Consider the following 26,972-nt stretch of genomic DNA (forward strand, 5'->3'; position numbering starts at 1 on the left):
ACTTGAAAATTCCAGCAATGCAGCTTGTGAATTAACTAGTACCAAAAATTTAGCAGTGTACATATGGGAATAACTACCTCTAGAATGCCACAATATGATGAATGACACTACATATAATGACGGACTCAATCTGATGTGATAACAATTAATTTCAAATTACGTCAACTTCAAAGGTATGCTGAAAATCAGCCCACTGAAATTCAGCCTGCTGAAAATCAGATTTTCAGATTACTGACTATCAAACTGCTGACAATCATTTTTCACAGAAACTGTTATGCAGAAAATCAGATTTTCAGCGATTGTTTGTGCAGAAATTCAGAGACGTGGTGATGTAGTCATGCAGAAATTTGATCGAACACCTAGCATGCAGGAATTTCTGCAAACATGTAATATGCAAAATCAAACCTATGCTAAATATGATGATGAACACCCTAGGCTAAGCCTAAGATGAACCTACCCTATGTTAACCTATGCTTTGATATCAAAATTTGATGCAGGACAATGTTTTCTATCCTAAAATGATAAGAAAATTCAGCTTTTAGATAATGTGAGCAAGAACAATAAATTTCAGCAACTTCATATAAATCCAAACAATCAACTAGCAGTAATCATATTAGATCCTAAGCTATTACATGCTCGGAATTAGGAACTAATAATATATTAAAACAATTAGGTCCCAATGGAGTTGAGAAACTCCAAATTAACATAGGGATAGGCTATTATTAAAAGGGATTCACTTGTATCCTAAAGGAATTAGATAGGGGTTTAAGTTTAAGGTGAACTAGGTTTATGGATTTGAAAAAAAAAAAAAAAAAAAAATGGGGGGAATTTGGGATTAGGGTTAGGAATTTGGGTAAAAGGGAAAATTTGGGGATTTATGGTTAGGGTTTCAAGGGGGTTTTGATTTCATAAGAAAGGGGAATCAAAAGGGAAGCACAAAGAATGAAGAGGGACAGCCGCACATGGTTGTTCGTACATGCGCACGTGTGCATGTGGATGCGTGCGTGGGTAGGGGAAAAAATGGAGATGGGTGTGGGGATGGGTTTAGGTTGGTGTAGGTTAAGCACAATGTAAAAAGGAAGGAAAAAAAAATAGAACGGATGAAGATGTAAGAGATGAGAAAAGGATTAAGGAGAAAATACCTTTGAGGGAGAGAGAATGAAGAAAGTTTTGTCTTCATACCAAGTAATAACCTTCGGATTCGCATTAAAGGAACAATTCGCACCTTTCGAAATCTGATGCGGGGACATGATGACCTAATCCTAGATGCATGTGTAATCAGGTTAACGAATGTTCAAGTAAATACACGAATCAACTAACCGTTTCCAATCAAAGGGATTAGGTAAATTTCAACATAAAGATGAGATCATTCCATCAGGATCATGCCCCTTAGAATAAAATCGCGTAGACAGTAAAAAGGGAGGACTTATGGATATGAGGATATCCCAGATCTAGCAAAAGTCAGTACACGGCTAAGTTCGGATCTGATTCTACTGACTAACCATCGCTCTTTTCTGTTCAAACTAGAAAGGGAATATCCAGAGGAACGAAATGAGTGAAGAATGAGGGTTCGAGATGAAAAAAGTACGGGTCCTTTTGTCGTTAAAAGAAAAGGAGGATGATTCTTACCTTTTCCTGCACCTTGAAGATCTAGAAAGAAGGAAACCTAAAATCGGGGTGGAATCCTCAACACCCAAGGGTCAATCTTGAAACCCTAATCTCTTGTATAAAGAGGAAGAAAAGAGACAAATTTATATTCATTCAATAATAATGAAAATAGGGTTCTCACAACGTATATATAAGCTATGGAAAAAGTAAAAGTGCACTACTAAAGCCCTTGAAAACAAGAAAAATAACTCCAAAAAAAAAAAAAAAAAAACGAAAAATTAAAGAAAGCGTAGTTAAGCCCTTGAAATAAGAAAAATAAAAAATAAAAACAAAAACGCCTAAAACTAAAACACCAGTATGGTAGGGTGTGAAATCCGACCCATGAATCTATGGTCAGGGTGCGGTCATGCTGCTCCTGCACTAGTAGCTCGTAAGAAAATAGGTCCGATGGACCCACCGTCCATCCACATCAACTCCTCCGCTCCAGTACTCTGTCGGCGATGCCTCCTCCTCTGGTACAATCTAAAGGGTGCACTACTAATGTCCACATCAAAATCCCCAATCAACAATCAAGAGAAAAGAGGAAGAAAACCATTACTTTTACTTAATTCATGCATCACAAAAAATAAAAAATACCTGGGGCGGGACGTCCAAGGCTTTATAGCCTTTTGGACTAAAATGACTAAAATACCCTTTCAGTTCTTTTTTTGTTCCAACTAAATCCCAACTCAAAATAAATATAACAACACTCAAAATAAAAGCAAATAAACATATACTAATGATCCAAACCACTAAATAACATGAAAATAAGCTAATGCTAAGATATGTAATGTCCTTTGATGAAGATGGCCGACGATCAATGGTTTGATCATGTACTCCATGTGATCCGACGGTCCGATTGTCATGTCCATCCAATCTAACGGTCGAAAAAAACTCCCTCTAGCAACCCACATGCATCTGAAAGTGCCCTTGTTTTGTCAATATGCGTAAGTGTTGAGTCTGTCAGTCCAAGTGAGACCTTAGATAAAGACATCAAGAGTAAGACTCTGCAAAGATGAAGGCCATGATCAAGCTTAAACAGGTAAACTAAGGCCTCATCAACCCACAACAAACCCTAACAGGTATATATCCCCATATAATCCCAACCTACCCTAAAAATGAATTGTTTCAAAAACATCTTCTGGTCAAGTTGGAATAAAAATGCACGGTGGGTATAAATGGAAGAAAGAAACAAAACTGGAAAATCACTAGTCCTTGTCGGGTATATCAAACTGCAATCGAGGGTATCTTCGATAACATCGAACACACACTCATTTTGTCTAGAAATAAAATAAAAGATATGTTGGAATCATCGATTGTATCGATCGCTGTTCGATATCATCGAAACCCATGTTTCGATAAAAACAAATGACCTTCGACTACTTCAACTTTGGGCCCCTTCCATAAAGCCAGAAAATACTCTAAGTGCTCCTCGATGACATCGAACCCTCCTCGATGTTATCGAGAGTAAGTTATCGATGTCATCGAAGTCCATTTGATGACATCAAAACTAACTCAGATTGTCCAGCAAGCTTTCCAAAGAAAACATATTTTCTTCGAGTTCATTGAAGACCATTCGATACCATCGAAATTCAAACTTCGATGGATCGAAGGTCTGTTCGATAACATCGACCATGGACAAATCTATCCAGGAACCTTTGTGTATTAAAAAGAGGATCTCGATGGCATCGAGTCATCCCTCGATGCAATCGAAGTGCACGTCGATTACATCGAAGGATGCTCGATGAAAAACGGACACCCAAATGAAAATCTTGTGTAGGGAGTCGATGCAATCGAAGATGGTTCAATGACATCGAAATTCAAATTTCGATGACATCAAACACCCTTTGATGGCATCGATAATGTCAGATTTCTACCCTTTTTTTTTTTACCGTTGGGATTTCAACTCTATAAACACACTAGTGTTGCTCTTTGTAAAATGAGCTAGAATCCAAGAGAATTTGAGCCTGTTGCTTCAAGATCTACATACTTTCTTCCTCACTCTCTCTTTCCCATTAGAGTTCAACATTTAATCCTTGGCACCAGCACTAACTCATCATCTTCTTTGCTTGGATTGAATAATGAACTCTAGCATTCACTGAGTTACCAACCCACCATCATAAGAAATTTCTAAGTGTTGGAACTCTTGAATGCATAGTTCATGGGAACCTTCTCTATGCATTTAAATCATATCATTTCATTAGAGAAAAACAAAACCTTAAACCTCACAACCTCCGAGCATTGATCGAAAGATTCAAAAGCGGTTGCGGTTCAGGGGAGCTGAAGACTCTTCGTCATCATTAAAGGTCTTCACATTGTGCGAGAATGAGACTCATCCACTTACTTGTATGTACTCAAGAGTCTACTGTGTTTGAAACTCTTTCCGTGTGTAGGATTGGGATTCAGAGAGTGTCAAACTCGCCAAGTCCTAGTTGTAGGCCTCCAATGGGAGAATACTCTGTGTCCTTGTGTAGGACGTGTCTCCGTGTATAAGACTGACTTGTTGCCTTGTGTAGGCCAAGGTATTCCGTATCAGTAATGGTGGCAATAACGGTCACCACCATTACCGATACGGGGGCATAACGACCGTTACGGCCCCCGTAACGGTTGAAAATTTTTATTTTGTCGAAAAATTCTAAAAAAATATCTAGAAAATTAAGAATAATGTAAATATTTCAAATATGTATTCGTTTTTTGTTTTGAACATGTTTATGATAGTGTAACGGTCCACTCTTTGGTGAGAGTGTTATATCGGGCTGTCTAGGGAATTGTTTAATATGATTATGTCTCTAATGGTTACAGATCACAATCAAGCATTAGAACTAGAAATCAGAAAAAGGCATAAATATTGCTTTTTCAATTTTTTGAAAAAAAAAAGGCCTTCAGAGATTTCATTCGCTCAAATCACTTCAATCCACAGTTTTAATCTTAAAAGCTATAGTAAGAGTGGTCGAAATCTATTGTACAATGATATAGGAGAGTTTTTGGAATGAGAAAAGTGAAAAAGAGGAGAAACGTGAATTTAAATAATAATTTTATATAAAAAAAAAGTGATTTTTTTTCGACTGTTATGGGAGTAATGGTAGTTATGCCCTGTAATGGCCTTTACAACTACCGTAACGGCTGATACGGTCTAAAAATAGTAACTGCCCCTTTTCACCCCATATCGTGTAACAGTCATGACCGTTACCTATACGTATCGACCTTTACGGGCGTATCATAATGGATATGAAACACCTTGGTGTAAGCCTCCTAGTTAACCATGTGTAGGTTGTAAAGGTTCATTGTTAACCTGATTTAAAACCCATGAATAGTGAAATCCAGTACACTCTAGGAGAGAGTGTGTCCGCCGGGAGTGGAGTAGGTAAGTAGCCGAACCACTATATATGATTGTGTTTGGGATTGCTTTGAGTATATTTATCTAGTTATGCTTATGTTTATCATACGATCATTATGATGCATGATTTAGTTAATGTATAAGTGTTGTTAGAAATCACATCCCACACACCATCGTATACACTATCCCTATAGGCTTGCTCCTTATTTGTAAATCTTGTGAAAGCCTATGCGAATTGGACCCTCTATAGGCTTGGAAGCCTTAGAGTTACTTTGCCTTATCCTTTTGATTAAAAGTTAGGCATTGTTTGTACTTATTAGAAAATTATTCTTGAAAAGTCCTTTCAACCACCCCCCACCCCCCCCTCAAGGACATTTCGTCATACTTTATACTTTAGTACTAGCGGTTCCACTGCAATTTCAATTGGTATCAGACGGGTTCCTCTTGAAGGGTTTTAACAACCTAGAGGGAGATCCTTAAACTGAAGTAGGAATTATGGCTAAAGGAGAGGGAACTTCGGTCTCTTGACCTTCTATTTTCAATGGTTCCAACTATGCTTATTGGAAAGCAAGAATGCATTATTTTCTACAATCCTAGGATCATGATGTTTGGGAAATCGTTGAGATTGGATATGTGCCACCAACCGAAAACATTGTATTGGATAATGGCACAACCATCACTAAGCCCAAACCAAAAGAAAAATGGATAAATTTTGATAAAGAAAATGAGACAAATGAAGCAAAAGCTATGAATGTCATTTACTGTGCAGTCTCTGAAGAGGTGTTCAACCAGATCGGTATGAGTAAAACCTCAAAAGAAGTATGGGATTTGTTAGAGACAACCCATGAAGGAACTAGCACAATGAAGAGATCAAGGTTGCAATTCTTGACTACTCAATTTGAACACTTGAGAATGTGAGAAGATGAGACCTCATGGAGTTTTTCACAAAATTGAATATCATATGCAACTCCATGGGTGAACTTAGAGAGACAGTTCTTGTTCTGCCAGAACGGTTTAACTCCAAAGTTACCACCATAGAAGAATGTAGAAATATTGATGAGATGAAAGTGGAAGAACTGGTAGGTTCTTTACAAATATTTGAACTACATCTCAAAACCCCCACAAATTCCAAAAACAATGTTCTCAAAACCTCTAAAAACATAACTACAATAGAGGAAGAAGATAGTAAGAACGAAGATGGAGATGAAGAGGTTGCCCTCCTAGCTTAAAAATTCAAAAGATTCTTTAACAAGAACCGTGGGAAAACATACAATAACAAAGGAATTCATTTGGACCGCAAACGTCAAACAGGAAAAACCATCAACAAGTCCAAAGAGCTCCAATGTTGTAACTGTAGAAAATACAGTCACATTTCCACAAAATGTCCCACAAAGAAATTTAAAGGAAAAGCTATGGAAGCCACTCGGGATGACACCGATGACTCAAACTCAGAATCAAGCGAGTCAAAAAGTGATGGAGACCAAAAGTCATTAAAGATACTCGTGGCCTCCACCAATATAGTCATTCCCAAGGAATTAGAAGAGGAAGATGAGCTTGATCTTGAGAGAATTAAAAATAGAAGAGGAATTGTTGTGAAAAGTATTACCTTTGATAATCTAATCAAGAAAATTGAGCTTATAGAATTAAAAATCGAGAAATTAAAAAGAGAAAACAAAAATTTGAAACTATAAGTAAAAAAATTCTAATCATATAGCAGAACTAACTCGTAAATTCACTCAAAGCAATGAAAAGTTTGAAAATTGCTAGGCATGGGAAGAAACTCCAAAAACATGAAAAGCCTAGGATATGAATTAGATAATTCCAACTCTTCCTCTACTTCATCAGAGATGATAAATTCAACTATTCCAAACCAGAAAATTTTAATTGATTCATCATGCCATCATTGTGGAAAAATAGGACACTACAAATGGGAATGTCCTACTTCCAGAAATTATAATCTCTCTTCCAAGTCGAATCAGAAAGACATACCCAAATCATCTAGATGTCACTCTAAGAAAGAATATTCCTACTCAAAGAAAGTCGTTACCAAGTGGTTAACACAAAACAAATACAAGTGCCCTAAGGATAATGTAAGAATGAACTCGGGCTCTTGCAATAATTGGTCCAAGTAAATCAATCAGTGACCTTGACCCATCCTTTTGATATATTTTATAATGGGTCAAGTGCTTCATAAAGGAGTTTTAGTAAGAAAGAGTGAGCAATAGAAGAAGGTTCTTTTACTACAAGATATTGGTCAAGATGTATATCACAATCTGTCAGAATTAATTCAAGAACATTAGGAAACATGGATAAATGATGATAAATTCATTTTGGAATTAATCTATTATCAATCTCTTGACTAATACTTTCTACGGATATATATTGAGATTGTTAAGATTCGTGTAATACAAGAAAACTTTATATAACCTCAGCTTTTTCATATAATCTAGGTATCATGCATGATTTTGGAATCATTAATGAAAAACATTCTGGATGTTCTGATACCGGAAAATTGGACCAGAGAAGGTTGATCTATGTTCAAAACAGAAAATCAACCATCTGTAAAGAAAGATCAATTGTTCTATGGTCCATTATTCTAATGATAATATTTGAGGAATTTTGGCCTCATCACCCTTTTTGAAAAATATGTACAGTCTATAATTTTTTATCGATCTTTTGATGTACAAAACACTGATGAATAGGTATATATGAATGTACATCACCTTAGGTTGGCACAACTGAAAATGATAAATGAGTTGTTTCGAAGGAATTGAGGGACGTTCGATGTCATCGAACCACCTTCGATGCAATCGAACATTACTCAATTGCATCGAAGCATTACAAAATCTCCATGACCTATCTGGACTCTCTTCGATATCATCGAACATGGTTCGATGGAATCGAAGTATCGTCTTCAATAACATCGAACATATTTCGATGGAATCGAAGAGTCGGGATCTATATATATATATATATATATATATATATATATATATATATATATATATATATATATATATATACACGGCACGGGCGGGAATTTCTTTTCACTCGTCTATCTCATTTCTTCCCGCGTCGGCTCGACTTCCAAACGTTGGTGGCTCCTCCAACAACCCTTTCTCTTGACTATTTGGGCATCAATCTTGGTAAGATTAGGGCTGAAAGTGGGGTGGGTTCAACCCGACTGACTCGTGACCGACCCGACATTGGGTTGGGCTCGAGCAGGATGTATCGGGTTTTGGTCTCGGGCATGGGTTATACAAACAACAACCTAATAAAACTCGGGTTGGGCTTGGGTTACAATCTCGGGTTGCCCGACCCAACCTGAACCCTACCAAGTGTAATTGAGTGTGGATTGTCTGTGTTGAAGGCACAAGAAATTCCATTAAAGTCGAGTCTCATTAGTGCAAATTATTTTGGATGACTCAAGCTAACAAAATACACTGGATTTCTTTCTCCCAAATAGATTGTCCTATATTTTAGGTTGTTTATTTAGAAAAATAAAGTTCTTTACGATAAATTATTACATATATAATTAATAAAATCATAGGTACAAAAAATAAGACGTGTATTGAAATATAATAGACTAATGTAATAGTGAAAATATTAGCATGTATCCACCCGACCAACCCTACCCAGCTTGCTTGGGTTGGACTTGGGTTGAGAATTCCCAACCCGAGGTTGGGTTGAGTTGGGTTAGGGTTGAGGTATAGGAACCTTGGGTTGGGCTAGGGTTGAGCACTAACCCGACCCAACCCGCCCAACTTTCAGCCCTAGGTAAGATACTCCTCATTAGCCTAAATCTAGGGTTCATCTATCAAAGGAGTTCTTACATATCATTTAATTTGCCCTACTTTCCCTTGTCTCAAATCTCTGCCATTCCTCTGAATATTCTGTTCACTTCTGAGCTTTTCTCTAAAATGGGAAAGGATAAAAGCAAGTCTATGGAACAAGGAGAATCGTCTAGGGCAAAACAGAGTAAAACCGTTGCCCACAAAAAATCAGCACCACCTCCAGCACAAATGGACTCTCCTCTACAGAGAAATGATCCGAACCGGAAGTCCAAATCCCAATTGAGCCACCGCCTCCAGAAACACTATGAGAAATTTAGAGTGAGAAAAATGGTCTATGAAAGACAAATTAATCGAAAATGTCTAGAGCCCTAGGGGATTGTGTCGATTCTTGAAGCAGTTAGGTGGTCAAAAGTACTTGATTTTGGTGGTGTGACTCGTGGTGAACAGATATTCAGGTTCCTAGCCTACTGTCACTCACCCGTTTCTAACCCTCCGTCTCTGGATATCACCATTGGCCAAACAACTACACATATCACTACAGCTCTTATTGGCCAATACATTGGAATTCCCACCAAACCCCAAGGTTTTGCAGAATACGATTTCAATTCATTAGAAATTCGATCCAAAATCACTAAGTATTTATGCAATAGCAAAAATATTCCTTGGCATGAAAGGAATGGTCTGCGTGGATCCTACGTCCCCTAAATTCTAAATCCTTCAAGGAATTTTCAGCTCAAATGTCTATCCTAAGGGTACAAACAAATCAGACCATACGAATGTGTCATGGGAGAAGGTGATGGGTCCGATGGGAGTGCGATTGAGGGTAATGCGGGTAAGTCCGACTCCGAAGACCAACACCACAATAATCCAAACGGCGAAGGTGTAATCGCATCCGAAGACAAGGAAGGAGAGTGGCAACAGATTCAGCCCAGGAGACAATCACGACCACTCCAAGATATTGGAAAAAGGAAATATGACTCATACCCCACCATCTTTGTAAAAGGGTATCCTCATGGTTGGTTTCCAATCAACCTGGAGAAAGTATTCGGCCGGGACGGAGCTGTTATGGATGTCGTGATGCCAAGAGACAGAGAATCTGGCCATTATCGTGGATTTGTGCTCATTCGAATGAGCTCTGAGGTAGAGCTAACCAAAGCAGTCGATATGCTTTCATGGCGCAAGTTTCAGCGGAAAGAAGATGTTGGTGCAAAGGGCTCGTTTTGGACCTGATCAAGGAAACTATCAATCTGCTCCTACCGGAATCTCTTCCCAGAAGCGGATCTCCCCCACTGCTCTCAAACCCTTCAAATTTTCTGCTCCGGCACCTCAAAAGCATAGACTATCTTTCAAAGAAGCTCTTATAAACTCCTTTAGAGCTCCCTCGCCTCATCATTCAAAGAAGCACACCTTAGACAAAACTCCTCCAGATCCACATAAGCACTCCAACAACAGTCACAAAGTCGAAAGGGACTCATCCTCATCAGAACGTTGGATAACCATTAACGAAGATAGTATGGCTCCTTCCTGTAGCTCTCTCCGAAGATCACTGGAGGCGATCACGAAACCAGGGGCTACCATTAAGGCAATGACACACTGGATCAACGAGTGTTGCCGGTATCCACTAGCCCTATTCAACATCAAGCCCATTGGCTTCAACGAATTGTGGATCGACGTCGACCCTGAAGTCAATCCGAACATGCTTATCATGGCCGGAACCATTCACAAAAACGGTTCGGTTGTGAGGATGATGAAGTGGGAGGAATTCTCATGTTTTGAGATGGAGGAGATCTAGGGTCTAATATGGTCTGTTCCTCTGGAACTCTGGCATGCGGAATTTTTCAACACGGCTGCCTCGCGCTTAGGCACTCTGATAGAAATTGACATCAAAACTCTCAGGGGTGATGAAATAGGCGTCATCAGGGCTAGAATCCAGAGAAAGAAGGGCCACCCTCTACCTCATCACATCCTAGTCAGGGCAGCGGGGCGAGATCTCCTTCTCCCAATCCAAAGGGAGGATCCGTCAAACCCTATCCATCGGTGGGGTGACATCTGGAGACTTAAGCAGCCAACGCCTCCATCTGCAGCTTCGAAGCACGTCCAAATCCTCCCCAGATCGTCGGTAGGGGAAGGAGTTCCCGTCCAGGTTCTTCGCGGAGCACCGATACCAGGTGAAGGAGTACCCAGTCCGATATCCCACGGAGCACCAGACTCAACCACTGCTACGCGTCTCCAAACGGCTGACCCGATCAAGGTTTTCGTCAGACATAGGATGGCGTGTACGTCACCCAAGTGCGATTCGGCACCTGCAAACATGCGTCTTATCCCACTTCCCTCACACGCCACGCAATCTCCATCCAGTTCATACGCGTGCGTCGCGTCCCCCGGGCGAGCGTCGATTCATGACACATGTCACCCTCTCCTCGAGGCTTCATCCAAGCGCGCGACGCCAGTGCAGGAAGCGTGTCTTGCTCAACGGCTCACGATCCTCGCGCGAGACGCGTATCCCGATCCTCATGTCGAACCAACAGGTGGCAGCCTTGGCAGCATCCTTCACCTCATCAACGAGCCTCTGATTCTCGCCTCAATTTCGGAACATCCTGCAAACCTCCATGGTCCTGATGCGGACGACCCGTCACCCTACCTCCACGTGTCCGCAATCGGCTACAACTACGACTTCCGTCACCCTCCAACATCGACCCACGAGGACCAAAGGACTTATCCCAGTTTCTCCAGCAACCCGCGTCCCCTAGTGAAATCTCCTCCCCTCGCAACGGAGAATCTCCCTCGGGGTCGGATGCAGATGAATAGACATCCTCTACTGCCTCTCCTCAGTCAAAGGTCAACCTCGACTCCCTTCCAGAGCAAGCCCTCATTGAGATGCTCCTAGAGGACAGCGAAGGGGTCATTCTGGAGGCAGAACCCCTTCAAATCAAGGAAGATCATTGCCGAGTGGCGCAACCCCCCGACACATTTCTCTTAAAAGGTCCTGAGGAGGAGAGAGCCAAGCTGATCAAGACCATCCAGAGAAAGAAATGGATCCGGGACGCGGTGGGACACGTCGGACGCACCATCGGTGTGTCTTTTGGGGATCACCCGGAAGACTTCATCTCTCTTCCACTGTATCGAGAAGCGCGGTCACCCGATACTTCAAAGCAAGTCTCCAAGGAAAGCATCAGACGGATCGCAAAGCATCAGGGAGATCCAGAGTCTGATCCTACGATCCCCCAACCCTACTCCCTCCATCACTTCCTCTTGGGTTACTTCACCTCGGGGCAGCTCGGTTCCCAAATGAAAATCCTATCCTGGAACATCAAAGGAGTCAAGTCCAGACGTAAGAGGAGATTCATAAGGGACGCCTGCGCTAGGAGTAAAGCTAACGTGATATGCTTATAAGAAACCAAAGTCCAGCAGTTCAGTAATAGATTGTTAGGATCGATCTGGAATCGTTCAATGACTCAGTGGGTCAGTCGGGACGCTGATGGATCTTCAGGCGGGATCCTGGTGGCGTGGAAGACCTCTTCCTGGAATCTAATAGATAGCTAGAGTGTATCTTACTCTCTATCGGTAATTCTTAAAGACACTGCATCTGATTTTACATGCCTTATCTCTTCTATCTATGGTCCGAATCAGGATTCTCTAAGGGAGGAGTGATGGAAGGAGTTGAGCTCAGCCAGAAATAAGTTTGCTGGTCCTTGCTGTATAGAGGGGGACTTCAACATCACCCGTACGGCTGAAGAAAAATCCACGGGCGGTAGAACCACTGTGGGCATGCGCCGTTTTTCCCAATGGATAAAAGATGAAGCTCTGGTGGACCTTCCTTCGCTGGGAGCAAAATTCACCTCGTCTAATGACAGGGCGACCCCCATCTTAACCAGGATCGATCAGTTTCTCATCTCACCTGAATGGCTGGATTAATACCCCCAAATAGCGCAATCTGCTCTCCCCAAAACTACCTCCGACCACACCCCGATCTTGCTGGCAGTTGACAATCGAAACTAGGGCCCCAAGCCATTCAAATTCGACGTAGCATGGCTCCAGATAGAAGGTTTTAAAAAGATGATCGAAGAATGGTGGGCCGGTTTTTCGTGCTTAGGTTTTGCTGGCTTCAAGTTATGCAACAAGTTGCGTATGCTAAAACATAATCTGAAGGAGTGGAAGGAGACAGAGGCAAAAAAGCGAGAGGCCGAGTTAGTGGGCATTATGGCCAAGCTAAAGAAGATAGATCGGGATGCTGAAGGCGAGCAGAATCCCCCCTAGGCTGACCAAGGCCCTCGCAGCAAAGCTCAAACAGGAAGAAATTTCTTGGCATCAGAAATCCAGATGTAAGTGGATCCGTGAGGGTGATAAAAATACTAAGTTTTTTCATCACATGGCCAGCGAAAGAGGTCGGACGAACACTATAAGTAGCCTAACAATTGAGGGCACTAAGACAGACAACCAGGACCTTATATCGGAAGAAATTGTCCGGTTTTACAAGGATTTATTGAAGATTGGATCAGACCTTCCCTCGATGATCTTCCTTTCGCCAATCTATCTGAAGAACGAGCAGTCTGTCTGGAAGCTCCCTTCTCTCCCATAGAAGTAAAGCAAGCCATCAATGATATGGAAGGGGACAGGGCTCCTGGCCCTGATGGGTTTCCAATAGCATTCTTTCAATCTTTCTGGGAGTTACTCAAAGATGATATAATGGGATTTTTTTCTGAATTTTATTCGAGAGGCATTCTATCCAGAGGAATCGGGGCCTCATTCATTGCCCTCATCCCAAAATGTTAGGGAGCCCATACGTTGTCTAAGTATAGGCCGATTAGCCTGAATGGGGGCCCCTACAAGCTCTTAGCAAAAGTCCTCGCTTCTCACTTGATCAGAGTCATTGGTTCGGTTATTTCCCATCATCAAAGCACCTTTATTCCTGGTCGCCAGATTACAGACTGTGCCCTTATAGCGAATGAAGCTCTTCATTCCAAATTCATATCCAAACGCAAGGGCCTTCTCTGCAAACTAGACATTCAGAAGGCATACGACCACGTTGATTGGGATTTCCTCCTGTATTTGCTTCAAAGTATGGGCTTCAGCAGGAGGTGGTGCAATTGGATTAGAGAGTGCGTCGAATCGGCAGCCTTCTCCGTCCTTGTCAATAGTTCTCCCAAAGGCTTCTTCCAAAGTTCCAGGGGTCTGCGGCCAGTGTTTAAATTATCGGCGACAATATCGAATTGTCGCCGATAATATCGGTATCGCTGGCTTAGCGATACCGAAAACCCATTTATTCGAATCGCTGCCAGATATCGCCGATATTTTCGAAGGGTGGGAACTGTAGCCAACAAGAGATATTTTCGGCGATAAAATCGTCGAAATCAAAAACAAAAATCGCAAGAAAATACCTGTTTTTCGCCGGATCTGGTTGAAAACACGAATTTCAAGAGCTTCACGGCTGTTGAGTGCGGATCGGCAACTTTCTAGTAAGATTCAACCCAAAAAAATCGGCTTTTCCATTGAAAAATCTCCGGCAGCTTCCCAAGAAAAAATCGGCTTGCGGGCTATGAAAATCTTGAGATTTTGTTGGAAAATAAAGGGTTTTTTAAAAAAATTTGGGATGAGGGAGAGGGATTTTCGTGTTGAAAATCCAGAGATTTTGGTGGGAAGGAGAGGATTTTCAGGGTTTTTACGGAAATTGGGGATGGGATTTCATTTTAAATCGGGGGTTTGGGTTTTGACAGTGCAGGTCGGTGCTCCGTGGGCCCCACCATGATGCATTTGTTGTATCCATTCTGTCCATTAATTTTTAAATATAATTTTAGAGCTTGATACAAAAAAATAGGTAGATCTAAAACTCAGGTGGACCACACCACGAGAAAACAGTAGTCATTAAATGTCCACCATTTAAAACCTCCTGGGGCCCACTGTAATGTTTATTTGATATCCAAGCTGTTGATTAGGTCTTAAATACCTGGGTGAAGGGAAAAAAGAAATATCAGCTTAATCCAAAACTTTCGTAGCCCGCAAGAAGTTTTTAATTGTAGACCGAATACGTTCAATCAACATTGTGTGGTCCACTTGAGATTTTGATCCATCTCATTTTTGGATGGTTATCATAAAATGATCTAGAAAAATGGACCAATGGAATGGATTAAACATATGCATCATGGTGGGACCACAGAGCATGGACCAGTGGCGAGGCTTTAAATCGGACTGCGCACTGAGCTACTCAATACGCTTTTATGGTAGTGAGTCAATTCATTTGGGCCCACTGTTAATGCATGTGATTTATCCACACCTTCTATTCATTTTTTCTGCTAATTTTAGTGGTTGATCCCAAAATTTAAGTAAATCCAAAGCTCAAATGGACCATACCATGGGAAACAGTGTGGAATAATGATTTCCACCATTGAAACCTTGTTAGGGCCCACGATTATGTTTATTTGTCATCCAACCTGTTCATAAGGTTGAACGGACCTCGATGAAGCGAAAACACGAATATCAATTTGAGGAAAAGCTTTTGTGGCCTCCACGAATTTTTCAATGGTAGAGGTTCAATCACATTGTTTCCTGTGATGTGATCCACCTGAGCGTTTTATATTCTTTCATTTTGTGGTAAAGCCATAAAATTATGTATTAAAATGGATGAACAAAGTGGATAAAATAAATAAATAAATAATGGTGGACCCCACAGTGTTTACTCAGTGCACTAAGGTTATTGAATAACTCAGTAAGCAATCCGGTTCCGGTACTGGTGTACCTCACACCAGCTATCTATCTGGCGCATTGACGTCAACAAGTTCTTTGGATCTGATCACGAGGTATGTGTTATATCCAAACCATCCATCTATTTGGCGTGCTCGTCTTAAGGCTTGAGACGAAAAATAAGATAGATCTAACTATCAAGTAGACCACACTGAAAAAAAAAAAAAGCAGTGGGAGATTAAACGTCTACCATTGAAACTCGTTTTTAGGGTCACAGAAATTTTGGATCAATATGAAGTTTGTTTTTACTCTTCATTCTGTCCTTTGTGATTTATGGACAGATTAGATGGAAAATAAATGTTATGGCAGGCCCTATGAATTGTTTAACGGTGAAAATCATTATCTTTGCTGCTATTTGTGGTGTGGACCAGATGATCTTTGGATATGATTCATTTTTTGGATAATGCTCTAAAATAATCTATAAAAATAGATGAACGGTATACATATAATAAATACATCACTGTAGGCCCATGTAACTTTGATCTACTTTGAACCGTCCGTACAAGAGGAGCGTCAGTGCTCGTCTTCGCATGACACATACCTACAACAGCTATATAGTTGGTGTGTGGTACACCAGCCAATCCGCTTTCGCTTTGCGCACCTCCGTACAACCATGATACATGTGTTGTATCCATACCATCCATCCATTTGGAGAGATTATTTTAAAACATGAGAAAAATAATAAGGCAGATATAAAGCTTAAGTGGATCCCACTGTAGAAAGTAGTGGAGACAGTGACATCCACCGTTCAAAACTTCTTAAGGGGCCACAGAAGTTTCCAATCAAGCTTATATTTTTCTTTTCGCTTCATCTATCTCTATGTTAACTTGTGAATAGGCTGGATCTAAAAAACACATCATGGTGAGCCCTATAAATGTTTCAATTGAATAGGCTGGATCTAAAAAATACATCATGGTGGGCCCTATAAATGTTTTGTAGTGGGTCCACTTGAACTTTAAATTTATCTAATTATTCTTGTAAGTTTGCATTTGTATTATATAAACTCATTTTGATTACTATTTGAGTGATTTCTTACGACAACATATGCCTTTTGGCCCCCATTAAATGGAAACTTATTATTTAATGCATTATTTTGTAAATTTTTCATTCCTGGATATGTAAATGTGTATTTAGGCATGTCCTGAAGTTTCACTAAAAAATTCCACCATTTTCTCCATGTTTCCCCCCTTTTCCCTACATTTCCGGTTATCAGCGATATTATCGGCGATAACGATATTATATCTTTATCTCCGGCCAGCGAAACTTGTAGCGATACCGACAACTCGAACACTGTCTGCGGCAAGGCGATCCGCTCTCCCCTTTTCTCTTCTTGGTAGTGGGCGAGGCCTTGTCTCGCATGCTTATCAAAGGCCAAGAAGCAAGCCTTACCAGCGGGTTTATCGTGCAGGGGATGTCCGCTCCAATCTCCCACATTCAATTCGCTGATGATTTCCTCCTCTTCAGTAACGTCAACCAAACCAAAGTCAACAACTTATGCACGATCATCCGTTGTTTTGAAGCAGTTCCGGGTCTACGTGTCAATCTGTCCAAGTCTACAATGTTGGGGGTGAACATGGAGGAGACTGAGTACAAGGATCACGCTGATTTCTTTTGTTGTGCTTCTGACTCCCTTCCCACTTCCTTCGTCGGCCTTCCTCTTTGCATTGGGAAGCCCCCAAAGAAGTCCTGGGATAAGATCATCGTCAGGGTGCGATCCTATCTTGCCAATTGGAAGAGTAGATATCTATCTCTAGGAGGCCACCCAACGCTTATTAACTCAGCGCTGTCCAATCTTCCGATCTACCAGATGTCGTTGTTCAAGTGTCCGGCCTATATCGTGAAGGTATTGGATAAGCTCAGAAGAGACTTTCTTTGGCACGGAAAATCAGGTAAGCACAAATTTAACCTGATCAACTAGAAGGTAGTTTGTCTCCCGAGGCAAGATGGAGGTGCAGGCATCAAGGATCTAAAGCTTATGAACTGCGCTCTTCTAGGGAAATGGTTGTGGAGACTCGGAAATGAAGATGGGGCCTTATGGAATGACTTGATAAAGGGCAAATACGACAGATCAGATGGAGGATGGTGGACAAATAACAAATGCAACCGCAAGATGTCTGCCATATGGAGGGACATTCTCTCCACCAAGCCAGAATTTCTCAGAGGCACTTCCATGATTACTGGCAATGGCACCCAGACTCATTTTTGGTTGGACTCCTGGGCAAGATTAGCTACGCTAAGTTCCTCCTTCCCGAATATTTTCCGCATTGCAAAGTACCCCCCATGCAGGGTTGCCGATTGCCTATCTTCTGAAGGCGGGAAACCCGTTTGGATCATTGAATGTAGAAGGAACCTTACAGAAAGGGAGATCGACGAATACGGTGCCCTTCTTAAATGCATCTACAATCTCACTCTAAATCGCAACACGCCTAACAGATTGTCTTGGCATCTGAACAAACAGGGCAGATTCTCAGTTAAGTCTCTTTATGGTCTCCTGTCTGCTAATCTTCCCCCTCCTGCTGGTCTTCGGCGGTACCACGGATGGTACTACTCGGTCCCTCCCAAAATCGCGGTTTTCGGCTGGTTAGTTGGTAACCAAAGGGTCCTTACTGTTGATAATTTGTGGAAACAGGGTATGTCTATAACCAATATATGCGTCTGCTGTATGGCCAACGAAGAAACGGTTAATCGTCTTTTCATTCATTGTCCCTTTATTCACAAGATATGGCCGGTCTTCCCACTCCGTTTCAACGTGTCTTGCTGTTTTCCAAGTTCGACTGATAGCCTCCTCTCTCTCTGGCATGGGATCAAATGTGGGAAACACCGGATTCCTCTCTGGCGTATCGCCCCTCTTGCGGTTTGGTGGGCTGTTTGGATCAAAAGGAATGATCGGTGTTTTAACAACAAAGCCAATCCAGCGGACCACGTCGCGTTTAGGGCCATCCATCTTCTGGTCGAATGGGCTACCTATTCGTCTAAGCCTAATGATTGTAATTTTGAGTTTTTAGCTACTTAGCAGCTCTGCTATCTCAGCAAATCTGTGCTCCTTCTCTCTTTGTTGTTTTCGCTTTCTTTCTCGTTTAATATATTATCCTGCTTTATCTCTCAAAAAAAAAAAAAAAAAAAAAAAAAACAAATCAGACCATACTCCATTTATGTTGGGTATACTCTACGTTGTCGGTCATGAAGTACAACTCTGTTCACCAACTCGTCCTTCATCAGTTGGCAATCGCAGTTCAAGGCACCTGAGATACTCGTATTCCATTTCTGCATTTTCTCTGTCTCCTATCCCGGCATGTGGGTCCGCTTACCACAACCGATCGTCCAAGACCTCCTCGTAAGTTCACAATATCAAATATCAAGAGAATGGGGTCTGCTGGATGCCCCTGCTTCCTCCTCAACTCCTCATTGATATGACACCATGGGAGAAACTGAAGCAGAGGAAGGCGAAACAGAAGCGATGGAGACAGAGGCGGCTGAGACTGAGGATGAGAGAACATGCCAGTGATGTCCCATACGAGCCAGTCAGTCGTACCATCAACATGGTGGTCAACGTGAGCGACGAGAATCAATTCTTCATCAGCTTCGACAACAAGACGAGCGACTGTCGTAGTTGGAGCAGGTTACTAGAGCCATGCAAAGGGGATTGGAGAGGGTGAAAAAGGCTATTCAGGACCTGATAGCGGTTGTCACATGCCTACGTGACGACACCGTTCCTCATGGAGTTGGCCCTTCCACCTAGGTTGATCTATTGTTGGAGATTCAGGGTCACAGGCTTGCCTATCACCTATTTTTTTATAAACTAGCCAATCTGATTACTCTTCATTTTTTTTTATCTTTATTAGATTTGTGTGAACCCTTAAAAGATGTATGTTGTTACATTTAGTTATGTGGATATTTATGCCCTTAAGGGCTTGATCTTTTTGGATGATGATACTACCCAAGCTTGGGGTAGTTATTTTGGTAAATTTTTGTGGATGAATGATGATATTTTACCTTTTTTATGATGATTATGCCCTTTATGCTCTATGTTTGTATATTACTCATGGCATGTCTATTTCACAGTTAGTTCTTATGTTACAGGCTTCTATCTTATGAATTTATGTGATTTTTTTCCCTCTAACCTTGGATATATTTGCAAATTCCATACTTCAGTTTTATTGGCCTATATCCTCTGTTGTTTACCCTTTGCCAATGATTAACAAAATGGGGGAGAACCATGTTATGCTCCCAAGTTTGTCGCTATTGTGTTTATTAAATCTTAAAGCAAGAACTTAGGGGGAGCATGAAGGGGAGAATGAACAAAGAGGGAGGTACAAGCAACTCAAAAAGTTTGAAGATTTGTTATGTATTGAGTTGATTGTAATAACCTAGGGTTTGTTAGTTTGTTTTGTCACGTAATTGACAAAGGGGGAGATTGAAAGTGCCCTTGCTTGTCAATATACGTGAGTGTTGAGTCTGTCAGTCCAAGTGAGACCTTAGATGAAGAAATTAAGACCAAGACTCTGCAAAGATGAAGGCCATGATCAAGCTTAAACTGGTTAACCATAGCCTCATCGACCCACAACAAACCCAGACAGGTATATGTCCCCATATAATCCCAACTTACCCTAAAAATGAATTGTTTCAAAAATATCTTCTGGTCAAGTTGGAATAAAAATGCACAGTGAGTATAAATGGAAGAAAGAAGCAAAACTGGAAAATCACAGGTCCTTGTCGATTACATCGAACTGCAATCGAGGATATATTCGATAACATCGAACATCGTTCGATGGCATCGAACGCACGCTCATTCTGTACAGCAATAAAATGAAAGATATGTTGAAATCATCGATTGCATCGATCGCTGTTCGATATCATCAAAACAAATGTTTCGATAACATCGAATGACCTTCGATTACTTCAACCTTAGACCTCTTCCAAAAAGCCAGAAAATACTCTTAAGTGCTCTTCGATGACATCGAACCCTCCTCAATGTTATCGAGAGTAAGTTATCAATGCCATCGAAGTCCATTAAATAACTTCGAAACTAACTCAGATTGTCCAGCAAGCTTTCCAAAGAAAACATATTTTCTTTGAGTTCATCGAAGATCATTCGATACCATCGAAATTCAAACTTCGATGGATCGAAGGTCTGTTCGATAACATCGACCATGGACAAATCTATCCAGCAACCTTTGTGTATTAAAAAGAGGATCTCAATGGCATTAAGTCATCCCTTGATGGAATCGAAGTGCACGTCGATTACATCGAAGGATGCTCGATGAAAAAAGGACACCCAAATGAAAATCTTGTGTAGGAAGTCGATGCAATTGAAGATGGTTCGATGACATCAAAATTCAAATTTCGATGACATCGATAATGACAAATTTCTGCCCATTTTTTTACCGTTGGTATTTCAACCCTATAAATAAACTAGTGTTGCTCTTTGTAAAATGAGCTAGAATCCAAGAAAGTTTGATCCTGTTGCTTCAAGATCTACATACTTTCTTCCTCACTCTCTCTTTCTCATTAGAGTTCATCATTCAATCCTTAACACAAGCACTAACTCATCATCTTCTTTGCTTGGATTGAATAATGAACTCTAGCATTCACTGAGTTGCCAACCAACCATCATAGGAAAATCCTAAGTGTTGGAATTCTTGAATGCATAGCTCATGGGAACCTTCTCTATGCATTTAAATCATATCATTTCATTACAGAAAAACAAAACCTTAAACCTCACAACCTCCGAGCATTAATCGAAAGATTCAAAAGCGGTTGCAGTTCAAGGAAGCTGAAGACTCTTCGTCATCATTAAAGGTCTTCACGTTGTGCGAGAACGAGACTCATCCACTTACTTGTAAGTACTCAAGAGTCTACTGTGTCTAGAGCTCTTTCCTTGTGTAGGATTGGGATTCAGAGTTAGAGTGTCAAACTCGCCAAGTCCTAGTTGTAGGCCTCTAATGAGAGAATACTTTGTGTCCTTGTGTAGGATGGGTGTCCATGTATAAGACTTGTTGCCTTGCATAGGCATGGGATGCCGTGTGTAGACTCCCAAGTTGTGTCCTTGTGTAGGACTTGTTGCCTTGTGTAGGCACCTAGGGGAACCTTGTGTAGGCCTCCTAGTTAACCTTGTGTAGGTTATAAAGGTTCATGGTTAACCTGATTTAAAACCATTGGATAGTGAAATCCGATACACTGTAGGAGAGAGTGCGTCCGCCGGGAGTGAAGTAGGAAAGTAGCCGAACCACTATATATGACTGTGTTTGGAATTGCTTTGAGTACATTTATCTATTTATGCTTATGTTTATCATATGATCATTATGATGCATGATTTAGTTAATGTATAAGTGTTGTTAGAAATCACATCCCACACACCACCACATACACTATCCCTATAGGCTTGCTCCTTATTTGTAAATCTTGTGAAAGCCTATGTGAATTGGACCCTCTATAGGCTTGGAAGCCTTAGAGTTACTTTGCCTTCCGTACATGCCATGTGGGCTCTTTAGAATGGGTACTCATCTAGCCACAAAGAGACTGGGGTCCATCTCCTCCTCTGATATATGCATAGGGGCACACGTGATGTGATGTCCCCATCATAGATATTCCTGTGGGCCCTACAAAGGTTTCAATTTTGAATGGTGAACGTCATTAACCCCCTTGTTTCATGTGGTATGGTCCACTTGAGCTTCCAATCTGCCTCATTTCTTAGCCCATGCCCTATAAAGAGATGGTAAAATGGATGGACAGCATAAATCACTATTGGAACCCCGAATTTTGACAATACCAAAGCCTTGTTCGATTTCATACTTTATGGCGTTGTTTTCCAAGCATAATTACTAGGATATTTCCCTCTTAAACAAACACCCTTCAAAAGTAATATTATTAACTATTTACCCCTATTTACATATGTAATTGAAAAAACAAACACCCCCTTATTTTATGATAGAATTGACACAAGGGAACATTCATGTGCATGCCTCAAGCTTGGTGGTATTGTTAGGCAACAAGCCCTCCATGTGCTTGCCCTTTTTGGGGTGTCTGTATATGGGTTTAGGATTTAGCGTTTACTAGCACGATTCGTATTGGCATGAGTCTTGTCAATATGAGCATCTACCATGACCATTCCAAAAACAAGGTAACGTTCGGTGTGACAACCCCAATTTCTTTTCGTCGTTTATGCAATGGCAGCCCTAAATTGCTGGGAGAAAGGCCATGATGATGATGATGACATGAGTTGTAGTGATTGTTCTCATTTTTATTTTTATTTTATGAAATATAGTTTCATTGCTCTTGTTGTTTATGTCTTTTGACTGGGTTCTTGAAGAGAGATTCTTCAACACGGTGGTACTACTCAACCTTTTTTGGTGAGACATCTCAACAGAATAGCTGATTGAGTTTATCATCCTATTCCATCATTCACGGATAGCACCAGCTTATGGAATTTTACAACAGAAGTTTGCAGGTAAGAGGGATATCCTGTCCTTTTCCATTTCCACGGGTTTTCCATTTCCATATTTTGGATTCTCTCCACCAAAGAAGTCCCCGTGTCAAAAGGATTTCTAAATGTACATTAAAAGAGAATCTTAAAAACAAACCACTGTTGCACACCTGAACTTGCTTCAATGCCGAGCATTCAATACATGTCTCAATCTCCCGAAACTGTTGCATGATTGGCGACATCACCTGCTCCAAGCTAACTTGTTGTTGCTCATCTCTCAAATCTAACTTGCAACCAACAACAATCACTGGCACCTTCACCTGTGCACATCACAAGACAAGTACAATAACAGGCAATTAAGTGGAAATTACTTGAGCCCAGTACCAGTTAATTATCTTGTGCCGCTTCTACATAATCGACGTGTGGCACAACAGTGCAGTGATCCATGCCTGTACATCTGGTGGGCTATACAATGAACTGGATGTGATTTTATATATATATATATATATATATATATATATATATATATATATATATATATATATATATAGAAAACCACAATGACAGGGAAAACCTCGCCATCTGCTGGGTGACCCACAAACGGAGGCTAAAAAGGACTATTGATAACAAGACTGTTACCAATTGGTAGATGGAATCGTCCAATTGATGTGATTTTGACCTGTGGTCCATTATGGTGCAGACCATCAGATATATGGTCTAGATCACTAAACTGTTGGACATATATCCAGTGCTCTAGTGGAGATAGGATAATCAACCTGCGCAGTGACCAGTGACCACAGGTTAGGAACCCTGTTGTATAATTGAAAAGGCAAAAAAAAAAAAAAAAAAAAAAACAGCAAAACAAAGTACCTCCAACCGACGAAGTTCTGGAAGCCAGAAGGTACTCAGTCTGTCAAGCGTGGACGGCTGATCACATGCATATGTCAGTAAAACTGCATCCGCCAGCTTGCATTCAGTAGCAAGCTTACCTCTATGCTCCGGGCTATTAAATGGAAAACAAAAATGCAATCATTAAAAAAGTATTGATACATCAAAACAGAGAAGGAAATAATGTTTCGAACTCCTCCAACAGTTAGTTCCACCCACGCAAAAGTACTTTGGACAGTAACATGTTTTATTACAGTTACACTTTGAATGTTATGACTCAAATAAAACCTTATATAACAGTATGAATCTTATTTTGAATCACATTCTCCTAAAGTCCTAACTGGATCTAATGGATTTACTAACTCAGATCTTATGATTCAATTGATTCAGTTGGAAAATAAAGATAATGGTTGTGGGAAGAACCATGGCCCACAGAATTACTATTTGCTTTCCTTTTTTTCCTTTGGAAATTTTGCAGGGCCTGTTAAGCCCAAATAACTTCTCTCGCACTTGCATTAAGCACTTTTGACAGGATATTTGAGTTTTGTGTCTTTTTGGAGCAAACCATACAAGGACAACTTCAATACAATGTTTACAATGGAGATGATCTTGACACAATTGACATTTATTAACAATTATGCCATATTGACATTTATTTTAAAAAACAACTATACCATATTGACATTTATTTTTAAAAAACACCTTAAAATGATAATGATGGCTCATTTAATTTGCATTACAATCTACAAAGGAAATTGGAAAACTGCAGTGATTACAAATTACAATACCCGTCTCCTAGGTAATTTGACCAGCAATTCCCATGCTTGGATAGGCGTGGTAAAATCATAATGATGATATTGCTACAATACTGAAATGTCAAATCAATAGGAAAAACACATTGATGTGTGTGTTTGGATAAGTGATTCTACTGAATACACTGTAAAATTGTAATGATTGGAAATTCCCTTACCTATCTCCTATTATATTAACATTTGACCATCGGATTCCCTAACCTGTCTCCTATTATATTAACAGTGACCATCGTATTACATGTTTAAACAAACATTGTAAAATCATAATGATGGCACTTTTACATTACATTACTGATGTAATTCGCAATCCAAACAAGCCCTTGATTTGAATGATTGGGCAGGTGTGGAAAATAAGGTAGAAAACCGCCTCAGTCAAAAATTGCACATCTTATCTACCCTATCAATATCCGTGTTGAACTCCAAGAACTAAATGGAGACTATACAGCCAAGAATGATGTATGGAAAAGTATTTCAGCACTTTCTAAGGGCCTGAGCATTGAGTTACCATGAAATAGTACGCATGATGGGTATCTATTATATGAGACACGGTTTTTATCTTCCAAAAACATTCTTTGGAGAGCTTGTGACACGAGAGCTTCACTCAGGTGCCCTAGTCATCACTTTGGATAGAAAAAAGGACAGCCCTGATCAAGAACTGCTTCTACTAGCCAAGTTAAAGAAAGTCAATGGAATCATTACTCGGCAATGTCGAGCTAGTCAGCTAGGCAAAAACAGCAAGCAGAAAACAGGTGTTTATACTACTGTCCATCCCGCCAATAGTTCTAAACGTCACCAGTTTACATCTTTGCAAACCCCTCCGGCAATTCAATTGCCATTATAAAATTCCGTCACAAAATTGTTAAAAAGGCACCATAAGAAAGACTTACTATGGCCAAACTGCTCCTATTGGGATGAAAGCGTCAGCATTTCAAGGATACAAAACAATTATATTAGTTCTGTACCTGGATGAGGTGTCAATGATGGTGATGGGGACACGGTCTGCGTAGAAATCGGATGGCAGACGAGTGGGCGGCAAGACGGATGGGACGTTTTCTGGAAACGATTCGGCCGCGATAGTCACAATGAGGCTTGATTTTCCAGTGCCACGGTCACCGACAACAACAACACGGACGCTCGTGCGACCGCCAAAATCATTGGGGCCAGCAGAACCCGCCATGGAGACTGGAAAATGTGAAAGGGAATCTGGGAAAGAATAATGTACAGATTCAATGAGATCTATGTTTTTCCTTCTTTTTTTTCTACAGACAGAGAGAGAGAGGAAATGAGAAATGATAGCTAATAGTTATAGGTAGGATTTCTTAGACCTTCTACTTGGCCTTTTTTTTTTCTTTCTTTCTTTCTTCTTCTTCTTTTTTTTTTTTTTTTTGTTAACGAGGGTTGATGATGTTTTTCAGAAGGCTGCTGCTTGGAGAAGAACCAACAGTGAAGGGGCGACATGGGAAATGAGAAATGCGTCGCGTTCCTATGTACTGTCTCGAGAGCTATAGCGCCTAGAGTCCGAATGATAGCCAGCATCTAAAATGTTACCGGGGATTCGTGGGGGGCATGGCCTTCCAAAACCTTCGATTCTTCAACGGTTGGGTATTTCCATGACAGTAACCATCTGATTTTTCCTTGGACCACTCGCTATTTTGCCCTTAACCATAAATTAGATGGTTCCGATTTCTTGACTCGTATGATTCTATATGCATGCTCCATGCATTATATTTCCAATAATCTGGATGGTCTATATACCTGTACATGGGTTCCACATGGATGCTGGTTAAGTCACCACCAATAATCTAGATGGTCTACTATGACAGAAGTCCACACGTTCTCACGACGACCCAGCTATTTCACAGGAGAAGCAAATGAACCTTCCAATGGACCGACCAGCTCGACTGTCATTTTTATTTTTCACCTGATGATCTCCTAGGACACTGTTAGACCATCCATGTAATGGTGTGGCTTAGGATGTGTTTTTTTTCCTGTAATGCCACCCAACTTTTGCACACATGTACTGAAAAATGGGAGAAGGAAAGCCAAGGGTATCCATGCCTAGAACGTGTGGATCCCAATCCTGACCGTTCATCATCAGGACTGATCATACTCAAGTGTTGTCGTGTGTGTTGTTGAATCACATGGCTCAAGTAATCGCTATATCTCTAACAATGTGGGTTTTAATTTATAAACTTGTGTATGTGCACATTTCACAATTAAATAGTGTTTATAATATTCGCCACAACCAGCTCTAACAAATAAGATATTGTCATATGTTGGCACACTTCTGCGGGAATAAAGAAAGGTACTCATGTAGAGAGAAACCGTAAGAA

The 26,972-nt window shown here is 40.7% G+C and overlaps 1 protein-coding gene across 10 annotated transcripts in view; it reads right to left on the minus strand.

Annotated features, from left to right (window-relative positions):
* LOC131231488 (mitochondrial Rho GTPase 1-like) overlaps positions 1-25,975 on the minus strand; it is a 145,523-nt gene extending 119,548 nt beyond the window's left edge. For 3 of the 10 annotated variants that reach the window (XM_058227703.1, XM_058227704.1, XM_058227702.1), the window contains exons 1-3: positions 25,602-25,974; positions 23,810-23,942; positions 23,110-23,259 (exon numbers count right to left, since the gene is read on the minus strand). In XM_058227703.1, the coding sequence (XP_058083686.1) occupies positions 23,110-23,259; positions 23,810-23,942; positions 25,602-25,816 (498 nt within the window). In that variant the 5' untranslated portion in view covers positions 25,817-25,974. Of the gene's footprint in view, positions 1-23,109; positions 23,260-23,809; positions 23,943-25,601 lie in introns of all 10 variants that reach the window. The other 7 variants (XR_009164386.1, XR_009164385.1, XM_058227699.1 and 4 more) reach the window with 5 other exon arrangements.
* Positions 25,976-26,972: the final 997 nt, after the last annotated feature.

This window comes from Magnolia sinica, chromosome 17, assembly GCF_029962835.1.
Source record: "Magnolia sinica isolate HGM2019 chromosome 17, MsV1, whole genome shotgun sequence".
Classification (NCBI taxonomy): Eukaryota; Viridiplantae; Streptophyta; class Magnoliopsida; order Magnoliales; family Magnoliaceae; genus Magnolia; species Magnolia sinica.